Source organism: Calliphora vicina, chromosome 4 (assembly GCF_958450345.1).
Source record: "Calliphora vicina chromosome 4, idCalVici1.1, whole genome shotgun sequence".
In the NCBI taxonomy this organism is placed as follows: Eukaryota; Metazoa; Arthropoda; class Insecta; order Diptera; family Calliphoridae; genus Calliphora; species Calliphora vicina.
Window position 1 is genome coordinate 68238938 of NC_088783.1, and position 18561 is coordinate 68257498.

Sequence of the window (18561 nt, forward strand, 5' to 3'; positions counted from 1 at the left end):
TCATCATCATCATTGCGCGTATTACAACTGCTGCCCAACAACTGATCATAACAACTCACATCGGTGCTAATCACATCCACATCGATCTCGTCGTCATCCTTTTCCAAGCTATTGCGATTACTGCCGCCCAGAGAGCTGTGCAGAGCATGAGAATCCTCATAGCTGCCACCGCCACTATCATCGTTGGCATTATTCGATTTGGTTTCGATATGTGTGCCGTACTCTTCATTGTACAGGGCCTCTTGAGCCTCTTCGTCCACCTCCAGGGAGTGACGACGAAAGACATCATCCTCCAGTTCGTTATTATGGCCTCCCACTGATTCACAACCACTGCCGGAGCCAGTGCCAGAACCCGATAGTGAACCATTTTGCTGTTGGTGGTGGTGTTTTTGTTGCGGCTGCTGCTGATGTTGGCCATTTTGTGGTATAATCATTATATCTTCTTCCGCAAAACTTAGGCGTGTATTGGCATGTATCTGTGAGTTACTGCCAATGCTGCCCACAAAACTACCACGACCATGGCTACTGGGTACATTTTGGCTGTTGCTATTTGAATTGGCATTCGAATTGTTATTAATCATAATTATTTCATGGCTAAGACTATTCTTAATATCACAGGATGATGCACTAAATGTTATTAATTGTGATTTACGTCTATGTTGTAAAGTATTGTGACCATTTGTTATGGTTGTGGCACCGCCATGAAGCAGTTGTTGCGAATTGGCACTATTGTTACTTGTATTACCACCACTGCTATTACCGATGCTGATCACATCTATGGAACCTTCCTTGCAGATCATCGAACTGGGCTTATTGTCAACCAGAACGATAACCACGGAATTGTTGTTATCGTTCTGATTGGCCGTATGTCATCTGTCCATCGAATCGGTGTTGTAGACCTGGGCAACATTGCCAAATGAACTCATCGAAGTACTGTGTACGGCTGCTCCTCCAAAACCCGTTAGCGGTTGTTGATCATCGTGTATGATGGCGGCATTTTCATGATCAATAGCTTCTGCATCTTCCGGCTGCAGGGTGTCATGCATTTCATTGTGTCCCTCGATGGTGGCTATAATTTCACCATTTTCATCGTATTGAGGTTGTTGGCCTAAGCGTTTAAAAGCGAGGGATTGTAGATTTTTTTGTTTGTTTGATGTTTATGTGCATATGATGATGTTTTTTTGGTGAAAATTTTAATTATTTTTAATAAATGGAAGCAAGTTTGTTTGTTTTTTAAGATGGAAGAAAAAGAAAAATAGTTTTTTGTGTTTTGTTAGTTACAAATTTAAACCCAACACCAAAAAAGAGGCTTTATTTAATTAAACCAGCAGCAGCTAAATAGTAAAGTTATTATTTTGTTTAAATATGTAAAATAAAGGTTTTCAATTTTGCAAAGGTTTCTGATATGATCTAGGACTACAATTCTAGAACATCGTGTTGTAGAACGTTTAAATAACACTAAATTATAGAAAATCGTGTGTATAACAGTATTTATTTTCTATAGAAAATCTTGTGTATAACAGTATTTTCTTTAGAAAATACTTTGTAAAACAATTTCTATAGAAAATCTTGTAACAATATTTAGTATTATCTTCTGTATTACTGAATTTTCTATAAAGGATTTGTTTTTAAGTGTGATATAGAGAATTTTCTATAATTTAAGTTCGTTCCCATCCAATCAGAACAATAAATTTAGGAAATCGCGCCAAAAATAACATTTATAAAAATATAAAAAAATAAAATAATTTTACATAATTCCACAATAAAAATTTGTGTAAAAAGTATTTTTCAAAATCGGTCCACCTAACTTTACCACCAATTTATCCTAAAGTATTTATTTTTTGTTTGTTTTTGAAATTGATTCTTATAAAAAAGCCACTCAGAAGTCGTTCTATCCGTGTAAACCAAGCGATCATCGAAGAAACATTGCCTTAATTCCATCGGTAAGATGAAAATAAAAGGCAAAGTTCAAAACCTCACGCTACAGATAAAACGATACACCTCCTCATCGCGGTTTTAGTGTTTTTCATTTTGCAATGAAAATAAATGAAGACTGACTACAGAAATGATCCTGTGAAGTATAGTCTTAACTTTTCGTTGCCCAACTAAAACTATATCTAATGAAATTTCTACAAACTGAATGAGAATTCTAAAGAAAAAATACACAACGAAACAAAAAATTTGTAAATAAAACGTACAATATACAGATTTTAGTGGATAACTGACTAATGTATGGATAGTAAAAGGGGGCCCCACACACAAGCGATAAGAGGGCATGAAAAACAACAAACACATACATATATTTGTATAATTGTTTTTGTATTATTTTATATAGCTGGGTCTGAATGGTTGGCTATAGCAACAGGGTTGAAGTATTTTCTTGTTGTTTTGTAAATGTGTGGTTTGAGGTATTTTGACGTCATTTTAGGTTAGTAAACATATGTAGTCACTCATTTAGTGTGCTGTTAACAGACCCTTTGTAGAAATTTACATATTTCTGTTACTATGAAGCTTTTGTAGTATTAACAGTTTTAAAAATAGACTACATTTACATTAATATCTGTTAACTGAAAGCTTTTAATTTAAGGCTTTTACTGGTTACAGTGATGCCAGTTTCAAATATTTTATTAAAACAAAACACTATAAAATAGCCTTAAATTGCGTTGTTTTAGTATAAAATGACATGTTTCTAGTATATATACATCCAGAAGTATTTGACCCAGTTTGAATACGTTCAAAATATTTAAAAAATTATTGCCCGAAAATATTGAATTTTTTATAAGCGTCATAAATTGTCTATAAAAATACTGTTAACAAAAGATTTCTTATAGAAAATACTGTTATACTAAAGATTTTCTTTATAAAATAGTATTATATGGAAGACTTTATATGTACATATATAAAATACTGTTATACTGAAGATTTTCTATAGAAAGTACTGTTATACTGAAAATTTTCTATAAAAAATAATGTTATACTGAAGTTTTGCTACAGAAAATACTCCTTTCAATAGAAAGTACTGTTATACTGAAGATTTTTTAGTGAAAATACTGTTACACACACGATTTTCTATGGAGAGTGATATTATACTGAACATTTTGTATAGAAAATACAGTTATACTGAAAATTTTCTTTATCAAATACTGTTAAATACAAGATTTTCTACATAAAATACTGTTATAAAAAGGATTTTATATAGAAAATACTATTACACAATATTGTATATAAAATGCTTTAGCCATAGAGAACATAGAGCGGAAACTCGAAAAAAATTCAAACAAAAAAGTTACACATACGAGTGTTGTTTTTGTTTTCACATAGTTTTTTTTAATAATACATTCTCACCACTTAGGTTTTTGACATAAGAGTTTCCGCTCTATGTGTTTTCTCTATGGCTTTAGCTTTAGTAGAAAATCATTCTGAAACTACAGGAATTTGTAAAATATTAAAAATAGTTTGAAAGTATCAAATAAGTCGCAGGAGTACTATTGTACTTTTGAATATGAAATATTTTTTTAGGGTTAATATAACAGCTAAAAGATAAAACCATAGAGAAAAGACTCTCCTGTCAAAGACTTAACTCAGTTGTCAGAAGCGGTGAGAATGTATTAGTAGAAAAGACTATGTGAAAACAAAAACAAGACTCGTATGTGTGATTATTTTGATTAATTCTTTTGTTTAAGTATGTTTCTAGTTTCCTCTCTATGTTTCTCTATAGATAAAACCATAGAGCGGTAACAAGAAAAAAAAAATTACTCGAAATAATTACACATACGAGGGTAGTTTTTTTGACATAGTTTTTTTTTTCTAATACATTATCATCTCTTAGGTTTTTGACAAATGAGTTAGGTCGTTGACAGCAAAGTTTCCGCTCTATGTATATTTCTCTATGGATAAAACATTATTGATTCAGACTCGTCAAAACGTGAGTATAGTATGCGTTTTATTCTTCAGGCTTAACATTTTGCTTAATATTATCGTTCCGGGTACAATTATTTCGCCTGTATCAATATTATTTTTTACTAAAGGGTTTTCGACAACCGATTTATAATTAAATACTTGAATTAAAAGATGAATGTAATAAATCGACTTGCTTAATGATTTTAAACATGGATTAAGAGGAAAATGTTTACTCCTAGTTGCTAAAATTCCATTTTATCTTCGAAAACATCATTGAAAAGGCTATTGAAAGATGTCAAACACATCAATTGACTGGAAATAGGAAGGAATAATCATGACTCATGAGCATAAGGAGATCGTCGATTAATAATTGATATAGGAGAATTTTCTTGATAAAAATATATTTGATAAATATGACAGATTAAATACTCCTTCGAGTTTTTTAAATTAGATTGTTTGTTAAATCACAACCGAAATAATTTCAAACTACTTTACTTTCAAAGCATTCACAAAGATCCATTAATTCTATAAAGAATGAATTCAATACGTTTGAAAAAACTTTCGGTTGATACTTTCGGGGCGATAATAGAGCAGCATACTGTTTCAGCAATTTATTAGCCAAATTCGGAATCATGACAATGCAATAAAAGCGCAAAATGAAACAAATGAAATGGAAAACAAAAATGATATCGTTAAATTAGCAAATAAATCAGATTCTCTTATAAAGTTTGGCATGAAACTAATGGGAATCTAATTCAGTTTTAAATTTTTAATTGAAAAAATAAAGCAATATGTTTTATGCCATTCTGTATTAAGTTTGATTAAAATATTAATTTTATTATACTAAAAATAGATTTTGGTTAGATTATAAAAACCTTGATTTTAAAAATTTCTTTTCTTAACGACTTATTGCTTATTTATAACCTATGCAGCAAAATTGTAAACCTTTTTTACATATTTTCTTTTTTGTTTTAATAAAAAACCCAGAAACCAATTTTAGCCAAAAATAAAATAAAAGAAAACATAAACTTTTTCAACATACCTTCATAGCCTTCATTATCATGCATTTCTCGTGGAGGACCCACAATATTTTCTTTACCCTCTAACACAGCCAACAGACATTGATGGATGCAAATATACTGTTGTTCCGTTTGCACCATCCAAACACGTTCTGGAAAACAAAAAAAAATTTTAAATATAATTTAATTTGATTAATTAATTTCTAACATACCTTTTCTCATGGCATAAACAATACCAAAGATATCCACAAAATCGGAGGTATTAATCTGTTGTAAAATACGATCCAATGTTATAAATGTACCCGAACGTCCTACACCAGCACTACAGTGCACCACAATAGGTCGCTGTTCGGTACCAATACGATCGCGGAAGGCTCTAACAAAACGCACCAACGTTTGAGGTGGATTGGGTACACCAAAATCTGGCCAGGTGGTGAAATGGAAATGGCGCACAATTCTTTGTTCACTGCCCTATTAAAATCAAACAAATTTAATAATTAAGATTAAGGGTTTAGAAAACATTATCAAACTTACCCTGCACACCATAAATTCGGTCATAATCCAATCTGGATAATGACTATCATTTAATATTTGAACTTTAATATCACCATAAAATACTGGTACGGTATCATTTGGCCAATATTGATCACATTTCTCACGACCCTTTTCAAAAGTTCTGGTCAACATAACAATGGCCCTAGAATTGCTCTCCCAACTCATACGCCAGAAATCATCGCGTGTAGAGTGCAACGGTCCCTGGGTCACTATAAACTCTCTAGGACTATTATGGCCAGGCACATAATTGGCATTTATATAGTCGGAACCTTCATCATCATCCACTGGCTGTAGTTTGAAACGCGAGTGATCGTATGGCAAAATGTTGGTAAAACGATTTTTAGGCCGATTGCAAGGTAGATCGGCAAATGTACAGGGCTGATCGCGTCCCACATGTTTAAGTTCATCAAACTCTTCGGAAAATCGAAAATCTGAGTCAGCCGACATCATGCGATAATGTTCGGCAAAGTTTTTAATCAATACCGGACGATTCTGTTCAATCACACTGTCTGGCAGCGACATATTATCATTGGCTCGAGAATCTTTAGTTGCTTTGCGACAATTATTACGACGTCTCTTGTAAAAGACTAATGTTACGAGTAATATCAAAATAATTGTCAATGGCACCGTAACGGCAACAATCAAAGAAGTGTTGTCTTGATCTAGAGAACGGTCAAAGGGGAAGAATATAAATATGTATGTTATTAAATTGTTTTTAATCTAGTTTAGTTTGTATTTTAAGAATTAGTGCCGCCTGTCTACTTACCGGGTGAAGTTAGCAAATCTTTTGTTTTTAAGCAAGACATAAAATAATTTTAGAATAAAGTTTTGAAATAAGATTTTTAAGGTGTTTTCGAAAAAAAATTATGATTGAGATAATAAAAATATTAGATTTAAATGACTTCTATTACAAATTATGCAGAAGGCAAATAGTTCTGAGTATTTCTTGTATAGATTTGTAGAAGGACCTTCTAAAAGTAATAATCTTCTTTAAAGGAAGCAAAGAAATGTATGTCTCGGAAAACAAATTGATATAAAAACTCCTTACCATAGGATAGAACTAAGTTCCTTTCATTTCTCCAAAATATTTAAAGAATTTTGAACTTGATTTTTGACTTATTATAAGTATTTAATCTTTGTTAACCATTAAACTTACCGGTTTGTATGGGAAAACTGTAAGCAGTATCGGTGAATTTATCGGGAGCAGTGAAAGCACGAACTTTAACACGATATGTAGTGCCAGACTTCAAAGGGCCATTACAATAGCCGCTCTTGCGATTATCACAGTTCTCAGTACCAATAGTGAAATCTTCTACGGAACGATTTTCAAAAGGATAATAAGGTTCAACAGCTTGATAGGGCAACCAAACGCTATAAGACTGGACATCATGCCAACTGGGCATTTCCAAGCCGGAAGCATTTTTGGTATCATCTTCAGCCACAATAATGGTATACATGCGTACCTAAAAAATATAATTAAACACTTTTGTTTTATAAATTCGATGGATATAATTAAAAGAATTCTTACCGGTCCATTTTGGTCTGAGAAATAGTTTTTCCTAAATCTTATTTGTATTGTTGCTGAACTGCGATAAACCTCTGTGGGCACCACTTGGGTAGCTGGTCGGGGTGGGGCTAATATAGGCATAGTTTGTTTGTACTCTCTTTCGGGACCATAGCCTATAGAAGTTTTAGCTTGTATTTTGAAAACATAGGTCTCACCAGGCTTTAGATTTTTGATAGAACCCGTCGCTTCCGATGAATCAAAGTCCAAAGTTTTTCTTTCCGTTACATTATTAACATTCATGTAGGTTATGGAGAATTGTCTGATAACACCATTGGCCTCACTTTGAGGCAACAACCATTCAAACAGAACTTCACTGGGTTCCACATTAATGGGATGGAATCTCTCTACTTTACCGGGTACAGCTTCATTTGTACTAAAACTGGCCGATAAGGGAGAACTGCTGCGTAATACTGACGATTCAGTGCCAGACCTAACCACCACCGTGAAGGTATAATTGCGATGAGGTTTGAGATCATTTATGGTTATTTCATTCTTGTTGGTAATATTCTGGGCTAATATATTGTCGGCGGTTAAATATTGCACATCGAAATCATTAAATTCCCCCTTAGGTATATCCCATCTTAAGGAAATCTCGGTATCGGTAATATTTGTGGCGTGTAATTGAGTTATGGGTTCGGGGAATAATCTATCCTGCCGTTGTATGGGTAAACTAGAAACTCCACCACTTACAGTCCATACAGTGATATTGTACAGACGACCGGGCACTAAACCAGTAAATGTTACCTTGCGATCTGTATCATTGGCCAATTTCTCTTTGTCTTTTATCTCTTGATCGCCCAAGGAAAAGCGATAGATATCAAATTTCGAGGAAGATTGTGGGGTGGGTGTATAGGATAGCGTTATGGTATCACGTTCATCTTCCTGCTTATCGTTGACCACAACAACTTCTGACTGTATAAGAGGCATGGTGCGTGTAGATAGGTGAGTGGTGCCGGAGTAAATGCCATATGAAGTGGTTTGTATATCAAATTTGTATTGCACGCCCGGCATTAGATCGCCAATGAGGACGCGTACGGTGGAAATATCGTCGGCTGTTAAAGGAGAAAGAAATTATTGAATTAAATATTTAAAAAATTAATTTTTTGATCCATAGAGGTTTATTTTCTTCTTACCTGATTTATTTTCGGAGACATTTTTAGTCTGTGTCTTCGATGGATTATCGGTGGGCCACCACTTAAGTATATACGATTCAACTCTTCCCTCTGGCTTAGGCCACTCCAGTGTTATATTGCGAGAATCCACCAAGGGAATAATATTCGATACCGGATTGGGTGGTACGGTGGTATTGACCTCTTGTGGCGTAGGACTCTCCACGGTAAAACTAACACTATTCACCTGTATTGTGTACTTTTCACCCTTGGTCATGTCGGTGATTTCAGCCTCTGTGGAGCGTACACTGGGCAAACGTACCCATTGTTGTTCCGATTCAGTACGATAGCGTATGGTATATTCGGTGAAATCACTGTTTTCTGGAGGAGACCAGTGAGCCAATACGGAATTACTGCGAACAGTTTCTATGGTTAAATTAAGTGGAGGATTGGGAACTGAAAATGTAAGAAAATGATATTAAATTTGTATTGAAAATAATTTTATTTTTGAAATACTTACACACAGCCTGGAAATAAGCATGAGGTTCACTCCTTAAACTATGACTAACAGCAAACACTTTGACTTCATAACCAGCTCCGGGATGTAGGTTCTTAATAACCAAACGTGATTCTTTGGTAAATACGGTACGCAATTCGGAGGTGCCATTGCGTGAGTACAAGACCTCATATTGTTCTTGTTTCGAATTGACATCACTCTTCCAGCTAATATTCAAACCCATTTTAATCGATTTCAAGTCCTCGATAATGGGCGAAGAGGGTCTAGTCACTACATATATGGTGGTTTCATTGGATTCCATTTTCTTTGATAAAGCTTGCACCGAAACGGAATAATTGCGTCCCGGCAATAGAGATTCTAAACTAAAGTTGGTTCTTTCGGTGGATAGGGTACTGGTATCACCATTAAATGTCTCCAATTCATGATAAACAATACGATATTCATCTTGTGTTGAGGCTGTATCAGGTTCCCAGGTTATAATCATATTATTGGTTTTGTCATCCCAAAACGAACGTAAATTTCTAACGGGCAGAGGACGCAACGTGACATCTCCTGTGGCCGGCCAGGAAGTAACTTTCCCCGAAACGGTTTTGACAATAACATTAAATGTTTTGCCCGGTTCTGGTATATCACGAAAATCGAAATACGCTATAGGATCATCTGATCTGGTGACTGTAGGCTGGCGCCTTGAAGCCGCATAGGATACCTGATATTTGTCAAACTCTGAAACGCCTTTGGGTGCCTCCCACAGCACCCGGAACGAATTCGATGTTATATAGTCCTTGTCAAATGTTACATTTAACGGTCGTAATGGCACTGTACGATATTGAGCGGTGGTTGGCAGGGATATCTCATCCTCTGACATTGTCTGCACGGATATATTATAGGCACGGCCGGGCACTAAACCCTTAAAGGCCGCCTGAGCCGGTCCTGGTGGTTCACCCTCTTTCTCCACATACAAAACACTTTCCAAGGCATCTGGCGGTTCTATAGACACTTTATAATGTGTATAAATGCCAGCAGGATATGGTGGCTGCCAAAGGACGAGCAATGTGGTTTCATTACGAAACCAAACGATAAATTTACCCGGTGTATTGGGTTCTATTTTGGGTTGGGTGGCAAGTGTTTACATTGATGCATGTGTGGATGATGACGATGATGATGTTGATGTTCACATGGGTTCAGTAGCACAAAAGATAGATGTGGCAACAAACAAAGAGCGGGCGAACGAACGAGCGAGATTTTTTTTTTTTTTAAAAAACACACATTCAGAGATGAGTTTGGAGGTTTTATGTTGCATGGAAGGAAAGCAAGCATACACGACAAACAGAACAAAAAATAAAGTTGTGGCGAACATTTTTCAATGAATTCACATGGAAAAAGAAAAAGGAGAATAAAAAAAAAAACAAAAATTGTTCATATGAGTTTTTAATTCTGGCAATAATATTGTATATGAATATTTAAAATATAGTGTTGCTGAAAAATATTATATGTATACATCCTTTATCGGGTTAAAATAAAACAGGCAAAAGCTAGAACAGTTTTAAATGCGGCCATAACGATTTTTGAAATATCCTCCACTAAGAATACTTTTAAATATCATAAAAAAGTTTATACTTTTTAAAGGTTTCAGGTAAAAGTTAGAACGGAAGATGATTATCAGCAAACATATAGACCAATCCAGATGTTTAGGTATTTAGAAAAGTTCTAACTTTTACACAAATTCTACCAACAAATGGATAAAATTAATATGCAACTTTTCTCTCATTGTGGAGGATATATTTACAAACAAACATACAGTTATCATACATAATTTTTTTTTTTTTCAAAATTTCAGATCAATTGGAGTATGTGAATTGGAAAAAATTTCCTTAATATTTACAAATAACAATCAAATATTGGCAGGCATGCTTAAATAGTATTCTTGTTTTTTTATTATTAATTTACAAATTGCATTTGTTAGTATTCAATAAAACTACAAATTAAATTGAGTTAAAAGGAAAATAAAAGCATTTTTCTGTATTGTTTTAGTAAAAGATTAAAATTTATACAATATTAAAAAAAGTACTTACATAAAATATGGAAAAATAAAACTTAAAACATGCAAAAAGATAAATTATTTACGAAATTCTAAATACCAACTACCAGTTCCTCTATTTCGAATAGGAAGTGTTTGAAAAAATGTCCATGCTGCATTTTTTGAATCACTTGCTATCACTCCAAAATCATTTTAAAACTAAGAGAGTTTCCTAAAATTTTTTCGGAACTGGAAGGGATAGAATTCAATATATACATAGGTACAAACTTGAAAAAATATTCGAATAGCTAATTATGTAAGCATCGGTGGTTCAGTGGTAGAATGCTCGCCTGCCACGCGGGCGGCCCGGGTTCGATTCCCGGCCGATGCAATTTACTTCTTTTTTGACTAGAAAAAGCTGAAAGATATCAATTTTAGTGGAAATTCACATACAATTTTCCATTATTTTCGCATTCAATCAAAGTAAATGCAGGCATTATTCTTTTAATTCAAGAATAATAATATAATATTCGATATGGTCCTTCGAACCTCTATAAAACCCTTTATTTAGCTTGTAGGATACTTTTTTGAGTTTAATGTTGACAAATATAATGTAAGATATCTCATAAGCATCGGTGGTTCAGTGGTAGAATGCTCGCCTGCCACGCGGGCGGCCCGGGTTCGATTCCCGGCCGATGCAATTTACATTTTTTGATTAATGTTATTAAGTATGAATGAATTGTATTAAGCTGACATAGATGCAAGTGAAGATATCAAGTGAAGCTGAGCTCTCCCTAAGAATTTTTATAGAATTTAACACAACTACAAAATCTTAAAAAAATACTCTTCTGTTTATTATGATTCCGTGAACTATGGCTACTTCGATGCTTAAAGGATCTTTTGTACCACAATCCTTGCCAATATGTAGTTGGATATAGATGTGGTCCATTAGCTTTGAACCTTATCTGGAATTTATTCTTAATTTTAGAGTTACGTTTACAAATCTTTATCCATCTAGTATAAGCATCGGTGGTTCAGTGGTAGAATGCTCGCCTGCCACGCGGGCGGCCCGGGTTCGATTCCCGGCCGATGCAATTCTACTTTTTTGCACTAAAGTAAAGAAGTTTATTGGGATTATACAGGTTTGGATCCACGAAAATTGGTCAAGTGAAGCTAAGATCACTTAAGAATTTGAATAGAACTAAAAAAACGTGTGGAACAATCTTAACAAATAAACATGAGCTCCAATACCAGACAGTTTTTGTTATGAGTCCGTGATCTGATGCTACGACCGATACTTTAATATTTAAAGATTATCAAATAAGCTTGAGCTCCAATTCAAGCCAGTTATTGTTATGAGTCCGCAATCCTTATAAGTACAGAAATATAAATGTGGTCCATTGGATTTGTGACTTGAAATATTACATTTGTTAGACTCTTCTTTGGAATTGTTTAAAAATTTAGGATTAATGTTTACAAATCTTTATCCACATCGATATGGTCCTTCGAACCTCTATAAAATCCTTTATGGTACATGTTGTAGAATTTTTTGGGTTTAATCTTGCAAATATATAAACAGATATTTCATAAGCATCGGTGGTTCAGTGGTAGAATGCTCGCCTGCCACGCGGGCGGCCCGGGTTCGATTCCCGGCCGATGCAATTTAAATTTTTTGTTTAAAGTTAAGATGAATATTTGATGAATACATCGGCTGGTAATTATTGTAATGAAGTTAAGCTTTCTTAAATAAAATGAAAACCTCTTAATGAATAAGCATGAGCTCCAATACTGGCCGCTTGTGATTCAGAGATCTGATGCTACTACCGGTATTTCCATGCTTAAAGGATATTTTGTGCCACAGACGTTGGGAGTATGTACTTGGATTTGTGAATCGAAATACTGTACTTTTCGATTTTTTCTTTCATAAGCATCGGTTATCTGTTAACAAACCCAAACCGGTTTAATAATAATATCACGAATGGGTTTCAAATGATTTTGTGATTTATTAAGGGAGTTCTTAAACCACTCGAATCAAGTACAGATCAAGGTTCTGACTTATTTAGACTGACTGGTTTAGACTAATTCTAAGTTTTGAAAAATATTTCCAACTAAGTTTAAATTTAGAAATACTTTCTAAAAGCAGTTTTTCACAAGCATCGGTGGTTCAGTGGTAGAATGCTCGCCTGCCACGCGGGCGGCCCGGGTTCGATTCCCGGCCGATGCATCTAATTTTTTTGTGATTACATATTTGCAAATATATTGAATTTATAATATAAAAGTAAATAAAATATGTAAATTGATAAATAAATATTTAGACATAAAACTGATAACAACATACAATCATAAATTAATCTTACACACAAATAATAATAAATATTCAATAGATATTTGATAAAAGCAAAATAGATTTATTAAAATAGCAAACATATTTATAATAGTTTATATGTAAGAATATGTAGACAATAAACCAAATAGCAAGATAATTAGGTTAAAGTGCTCACAAACTATAAATTTATAAAAAAAACATAAGTGATTTATAAAGTCCAATAAATTTTAATTTAATTTATTATATAGAAAACCCTTTTTACCTCTTAGTATTTTAATATCCAGCAAATCTTTATGTCTGGTTCTCCGTACTAGTTTATAGATTTTCAAAATGTGTGGTTTAAAGTGTGAGTAAATTTTTGTTTTGAGTACAAGTATGTAGTAGTGTTATTAGATTTTGTTTGAGGAAAAACAATTAAATTTTATGATTAGTAACATTTTATATTAAAATAAAACTTAAATAATAATAATATAAATAAACCATTAAACACCCTTATTAGACAACCAATGAAAGGAAACCCATTTAAAACTCAATAAAGCATAAAACTCAAAAATTAAAATCCAACCAAAATGAATTCATAAATTAAAACACAAATCAAATCAAAACAACAACAATAACAACATAAAATAAACAATAAACATTTGAATTATTAATAAAATAAATGATAACCATAAAACCATAAACCAACAAATTAAATAAAATAAAATAGAATAACAATTAAAATCAATAATAATAACATTTATTTGGTCGTTTTGTGGCATTGTGTTGGCGTGACTTACTTGTGGTAAAATTTCGACTTGTATAGGCCACCGACTCTTTGCCATCGTAAATGGTATAGGCCTGCACCTGATATGTGGCACCGGGCGTTAACTCTTTAGCACTGTGTTGGAATGTTGAGTCATTAACATGGAATACTCTATTGTAGGAGCTGGAAGCCTCAGATAAACCAAGTACTTTGATTTTAAATGCTGTATAATTTCCCTGAGTCGGTGGTGACCATTGGATTATAGCATTTTTACTGCTACGCACCTGTACGGACAGATTTGAGGGAGGATCAGGAGCTGAAAATATAAAAAAATATATAATTAAGATTAATTTCTATGAATATATAAGTAATTTGTCGTAGATGTTTTTTATGAGCATCGGTGGTTCAGTGGTAGAATGCTCGCCTGCCACGCGGGCGGCCCGGGTTCGATTCCCGGCCGATGCAGATCGATATTTTTTGTCTGAAGGATAATAATGACTAATCTTTATCAGGTATTAAATTAAGTTAATCTTTGATTTAGATTATAATTGATTGGAAACTGGTTAAAGATTAAATAGATTTTTTTGAGTAAAATGATAAATTTTAATAAATCTTTTTTCCAAGATTATCTATTTGAAAATATTAAGTGAAATCTTTTTAAAACTATATGTTTTATAAGCATCGGTGGTTCAGTGGTAGAATGCTCGCCTGCCACGCGGGCGGCCCGGGTTCGATTCCCGGCCGATGCAATTTACTTTTTTTTCGGTTTAACATTGAATTTTGATTACTTTTCTCAATAAAAAGTTTGAAGATTTACTTTGCGATCAAAAAATGGCTTCAATTACAAATGATTTTAAGATCATTAATCCTTAAACCGAGTTTACAGATATCGCTATTAAAGATTTCAAATTTGCTATAATTTTTCCTGCAAAGAAGAGGATATTATTCCCACAAAAGGTGAGTGTACAGGATATAAAGCATGATGTAATGCATAATACAGGCAAATCCCGGTATAACGAATCTCACTTTAACGAAAATCCGATATAACGTACAACCATATTTTTAACATTAACTACCTTATATAACGAACGTTTCAACAATTTTGTACTCGATATAACGAATGTTGAGAAAAATCAAACGAACGATAACATTGGTAACATTGAGAGTTATATGAAGCTATCAAAAATGGGTCAAATAATCATCGATCTATAAAGAATGATGTATATCCCCTTGTGAAAAAGGAGATTAATTGTTGATTAGTCGACCAGAGGTAAAAACACATTCCAGTTAAAACAATACAAAATATTAATATTTGCTTATACATTGTATAAGCAAATATTAATATTTTGAAGATTTAGCTCAAATCATTTAGGACTGTTACATTATCATTTCAGTTTTTGGGTTTGGGCTAATTCTAATAATGACTTTTTCCGATACTTGTATAAGCATCGGTGGTTCAGTGGTAGAATGCTCGCCTGCCACGCGGGCGGCCCGGGTTCGATTCCCGGCCGATGCAGAATACTATTTTTTAGATATTCTCCTATAAAATATAAGGGTGTATGGGCGTTGATAGGTCCTTCGCGCGCTTAATCCTTTGATGTAGTCCTTAAAATGGATGAGTAAATTGACTTGATTGGAGTAAAAACGGATTCAATAAATCCTCATGGATTTATTTGAGACTGAAATAATATAGTGCATTAAACCAAATAATTTATATTTTAAGAAGAATTGCAATTTCATAATTATTGATGTCATAGAAATAGAATAGACGCATAAGCATCGGTGGTTCAGTGGTAGAATGCTCGGGTTCGATTCCCGGCCGATGCATAACACATTTTTTTTGGTTTATCTCTGGTTATATAAAATATAATAAATAGTATTGTGTGAAGTGGTTCTTAATCCGTTCTTATTGACCCTGAACGGATTTGGGTATGTATCAAAAAATTAAATCAGTTTATAAAGTAAGGGTTAAAGATTATTTAAATTTTATATGTATTTTTAGTAAAATTTTGAAGTTGATAATTATATTTAGTAGATACAGATTTGAAAAGATATAAAAAAGACGCATAAGCATCGGTGGTTCAGTGGTAGAATGCTCGCCTGCCACGCGGGCGGCCCGGGTTCGATTCCCGGCCGATGCATAAAGTAACTTTTTAGTTACTTTTCGATTTATGAAATCCTAAATGGAAAACTGTAATGGAATTTTAAGTATAAGATTAATTAAGAATTCTTATTTTAATATCGCAGAAATGGATGAAAATGTGTGAAATATGTTAAAAATGGAATTGGTTTTAGCTCGAGATGAAAGTGAATGTCCCGCAGATGTGTATTACTAATCGTAAATTGAATTGGAGCATATCATGAGCTTCATCTTAGGTTGAGCAGCTTTCTTTTAAATAAAAATGGTCTTAGAATTGAATTAAAAAATCACTCTTATCTCGTTCTAGTCTTTACTAGAGATTTTCCATTTTCCGTTTAATATTTTGTGTAAAATGTTTAAATGTTTAATTTTACATGGCGGGGAAATAGAAACAACGCATAAGCATCGGTGGTTCAGTGGTAGAATGCTCGCCTGCCACGCGGGCGGCCCGGGTTCGATTCCCGGCCGATGCAATCTAATATTTTAAATATTTATTGCTTGTTCATATTTTTTATTATAACAAATTGTGAACTATTGATCAATTTGTTGACAATCATTCTGTTCGGCCGTTGTTAGTTTCTATGAAACACTTAAAATTAAACCAATAAAAGAACGGTCCGATTTTAGTATTTGTTTGGTAAATTTCATATAGATAGATAATCTTTAAATTTAACTGCTTAAATATGTATTTTTGTTAAAAAAAAATAAACCAAAAAATTTAAATTGCATCGGCCGGGAATCGAACCCGGGCCGCCCGCGTGGCAGGCGAGCATTCTACCACTGAACCACCGATGCTTATAAAAAACGGGCGCTTAAATAACAAAACATAAATTTCCAACTATTGGGTAAATTAAGTAACGAATCAATAAGTCTTATCTACAAAACTGCATTAATTCCAATAAAATATTCATAAATTATCACTGGCCATTGATAATTAATAAAGACAATATAAGAAGATGCAGTAACAAGATATGAATTTTTTAAGAAATTTTAAAGTTTGCTATGTTTAAGTTTTTATTGATTTATAAGCATCGGTGGTTCAGTGGTAGAATGCTCGCCTGCCACGCGGGCGGCCCGGGTTCGATTCCCGGCCGATGCAATTCAATTTTTTGGATTTATGTTTTCTAACAAAAATACGTATTTAAGCAGTTAAATTAAATTAATTAAATTGTTTTTTTTAGTTAGTAAAACTAAATATTATAGTATGTAGATATGAATGCTAAAACGAGTTTGGTTTGTTGAATAAATCTTTGAGATTCATCATTGTTTTTGCTAACTTAAACTATGCACATAATATAGATACTGTTGTGGTAAAGAGAAAGTAAACACATCTTCGAAAAAAAACTAGTTAAATTGCTGTTGAAAAACAGTGAAATCTATTGAAGTATTAAACATAAAATAATTTAGCCTTTTAAAGGTATACAGCATTTAATAGAGATGAAATTGTGTATTTAATTTTGTGCTGGACCATTATAAAGAGATTTTACTGTTTTTGCAAAATGTTGTTTAAAATCCTCAATTTATATTTTGTTATTTTGACTGGAGTTTTTTATAAGCATCGGTGGTTCAGTGGTAGAATGCTCGCCTGCCACGCGGGCGGCCCGGGTTCGATTCCCGGCCGATGCAATTCTACTTTTTTTCGTTGAAATTTTGTTATAATTTTATTTAATTCAAAGATATTACAGTGCACCCGCGATAATATGAACACCCTAATATATGAACACTTTTTACTTCCATTGGCTACTCCAAAATATTAACTTAGTGTGCAAAAGCTTAAAAATATGAACAGCTTATTTTTGTTTTTTTTAACGTATTTTATCTATCTACACAGAGTTGAAATCTAAATCATTTCAAACTAAATTTATTTGGCTAAATTTTAATTCAACTGCATAATAATTTGGGGATTTCCCTAGATGTAGATGGGAATTAGATGCTATTCGCAAGTATGAACAAACTTTACTTAAAACTATTTATCATTCTTCTAAGCAGTTTGGTTTGAAAATCCATAAAATCGATCCAGTAGATCCAGAGTTATAAACCAAAAAGTAAGACTAGTAATAATGTCGCTGAAAACTACACAAAGCGACTTCAAAATAGGATCAAAACCTCTCCGACCTCTTTAAAACAATGATAGGTTTTAGGTAAGGCGATGCTTCATCGTGTGACTTCTTCAATTTGCTAATGGAGAAAGAAGATCTTGCAAGAAACTAAAATTAAAACCACCGATATTATTTACAACAAAAGCATTATGCTGCTTGCATATGCTGACGACATCGATATCATTGGTCGCCACACAGGAACAATAAGCAGAGCCTTTGCAGAACTTGAAAAGCTATCAAATAATATGGATCTAAAAGCGAACGGAGACAAAACGAAGTACTTTATTCCGAGAAGTAAAAACTTTCGGAGACTACAACTTGGAGGTTGTTAAAGACTTCCTTTATGTAGGTGTCAGTGTTACTAACAACAACGAACTCAGCCTAGAAATTAAGCGGAGAATAACCCTTGCCAATATATGTTACTTTGGGCTTAGTGGGTAATTGAGAAGTAAAGCCCGCTCTCTACGTACGAATATCACATTGTACAACTTGATCATCTTACCCGTCCTACTCTATGGTGCTTAAAAAATATCAGACAATAACCATGAGCTGTTCGTGCTATAAACC

General features: G+C 33.4%; 1 protein-coding gene and 14 non-coding genes across 18 annotated transcripts in view; 12 read left to right on the top strand and 3 right to left on the bottom strand.

The window, feature by feature from the left end:
• LOC135959151 (tyrosine-protein phosphatase 10D-like) overlaps positions 1 to 18561 on the bottom strand; it is a 248264-nt gene that overhangs the window by 2608 nt on the left and 227095 nt on the right. The window contains exons 4-13 of one of the 4 annotated variants that reach the window (XM_065510198.1): positions 13790 to 14071; positions 13273 to 13320; positions 8671 to 9768; positions 8175 to 8606; positions 7003 to 8093; positions 6631 to 6937; positions 5454 to 6136; positions 5132 to 5390; positions 4943 to 5071; positions 719 to 1108 (exon numbers count right to left, since the gene is read on the bottom strand). In XM_065510198.1, the coding sequence (XP_065366270.1) occupies positions 870 to 1108; positions 4943 to 5071; positions 5132 to 5390; positions 5454 to 6136; positions 6631 to 6937; positions 7003 to 8093; positions 8175 to 8606; positions 8671 to 9768; positions 13273 to 13320; positions 13790 to 14071 (4568 nt within the window). In that variant the 3' untranslated portion in view covers positions 719 to 869. Of the gene's footprint in view, positions 1 to 718; positions 1109 to 4942; positions 5072 to 5131; positions 5391 to 5453; positions 6137 to 6630; positions 6938 to 7002; positions 8094 to 8174; positions 8607 to 8670; positions 9769 to 13272; positions 13321 to 13789; positions 14072 to 18561 lie in introns of those variants that run through there. The other 3 variants (XM_065510200.1, XM_065510199.1, XM_065510201.1) reach the window with 3 other exon arrangements.
• Positions 1875 to 2088, bottom strand: LOC135959343 (small nucleolar RNA U3). Its single transcript, XR_010576547.1, has one exon. It is a non-coding gene; the product is annotated as a small nucleolar RNA U3 (small nucleolar RNA).
• On the top strand, positions 11005 to 11075 carry TRNAG-GCC (transfer RNA glycine (anticodon GCC)). The gene has a single exon. It is a non-coding gene; the product is annotated as a tRNA-Gly (tRNA).
• TRNAG-GCC (transfer RNA glycine (anticodon GCC)) lies at positions 11314 to 11384 on the top strand. Its single transcript has one exon. It is a non-coding gene; the product is annotated as a tRNA-Gly (tRNA).
• On the top strand, positions 11708 to 11778 carry TRNAG-GCC (transfer RNA glycine (anticodon GCC)). Its single transcript has one exon. It is a non-coding gene; the product is annotated as a tRNA-Gly (tRNA).
• Positions 12275 to 12345, top strand: TRNAG-GCC (transfer RNA glycine (anticodon GCC)). The gene has a single exon. It is a non-coding gene; the product is annotated as a tRNA-Gly (tRNA).
• TRNAG-GCC (transfer RNA glycine (anticodon GCC)) lies at positions 12838 to 12908 on the top strand. The gene has a single exon. It is a non-coding gene; the product is annotated as a tRNA-Gly (tRNA).
• On the top strand, positions 14150 to 14220 carry TRNAG-GCC (transfer RNA glycine (anticodon GCC)). The gene has a single exon. It is a non-coding gene; the product is annotated as a tRNA-Gly (tRNA).
• On the top strand, positions 14434 to 14504 carry TRNAG-GCC (transfer RNA glycine (anticodon GCC)). Its single transcript has one exon. It is a non-coding gene; the product is annotated as a tRNA-Gly (tRNA).
• On the top strand, positions 15201 to 15271 carry TRNAG-GCC (transfer RNA glycine (anticodon GCC)). The gene has a single exon. It is a non-coding gene; the product is annotated as a tRNA-Gly (tRNA).
• On the top strand, positions 15826 to 15896 carry TRNAG-GCC (transfer RNA glycine (anticodon GCC)). Its single transcript has one exon. It is a non-coding gene; the product is annotated as a tRNA-Gly (tRNA).
• TRNAG-GCC (transfer RNA glycine (anticodon GCC)) lies at positions 16298 to 16368 on the top strand. Its single transcript has one exon. It is a non-coding gene; the product is annotated as a tRNA-Gly (tRNA).
• Positions 16620 to 16690, bottom strand: TRNAG-GCC (transfer RNA glycine (anticodon GCC)). Its single transcript has one exon. It is a non-coding gene; the product is annotated as a tRNA-Gly (tRNA).
• On the top strand, positions 16924 to 16994 carry TRNAG-GCC (transfer RNA glycine (anticodon GCC)). Its single transcript has one exon. It is a non-coding gene; the product is annotated as a tRNA-Gly (tRNA).
• TRNAG-GCC (transfer RNA glycine (anticodon GCC)) lies at positions 17451 to 17521 on the top strand. The gene has a single exon. It is a non-coding gene; the product is annotated as a tRNA-Gly (tRNA).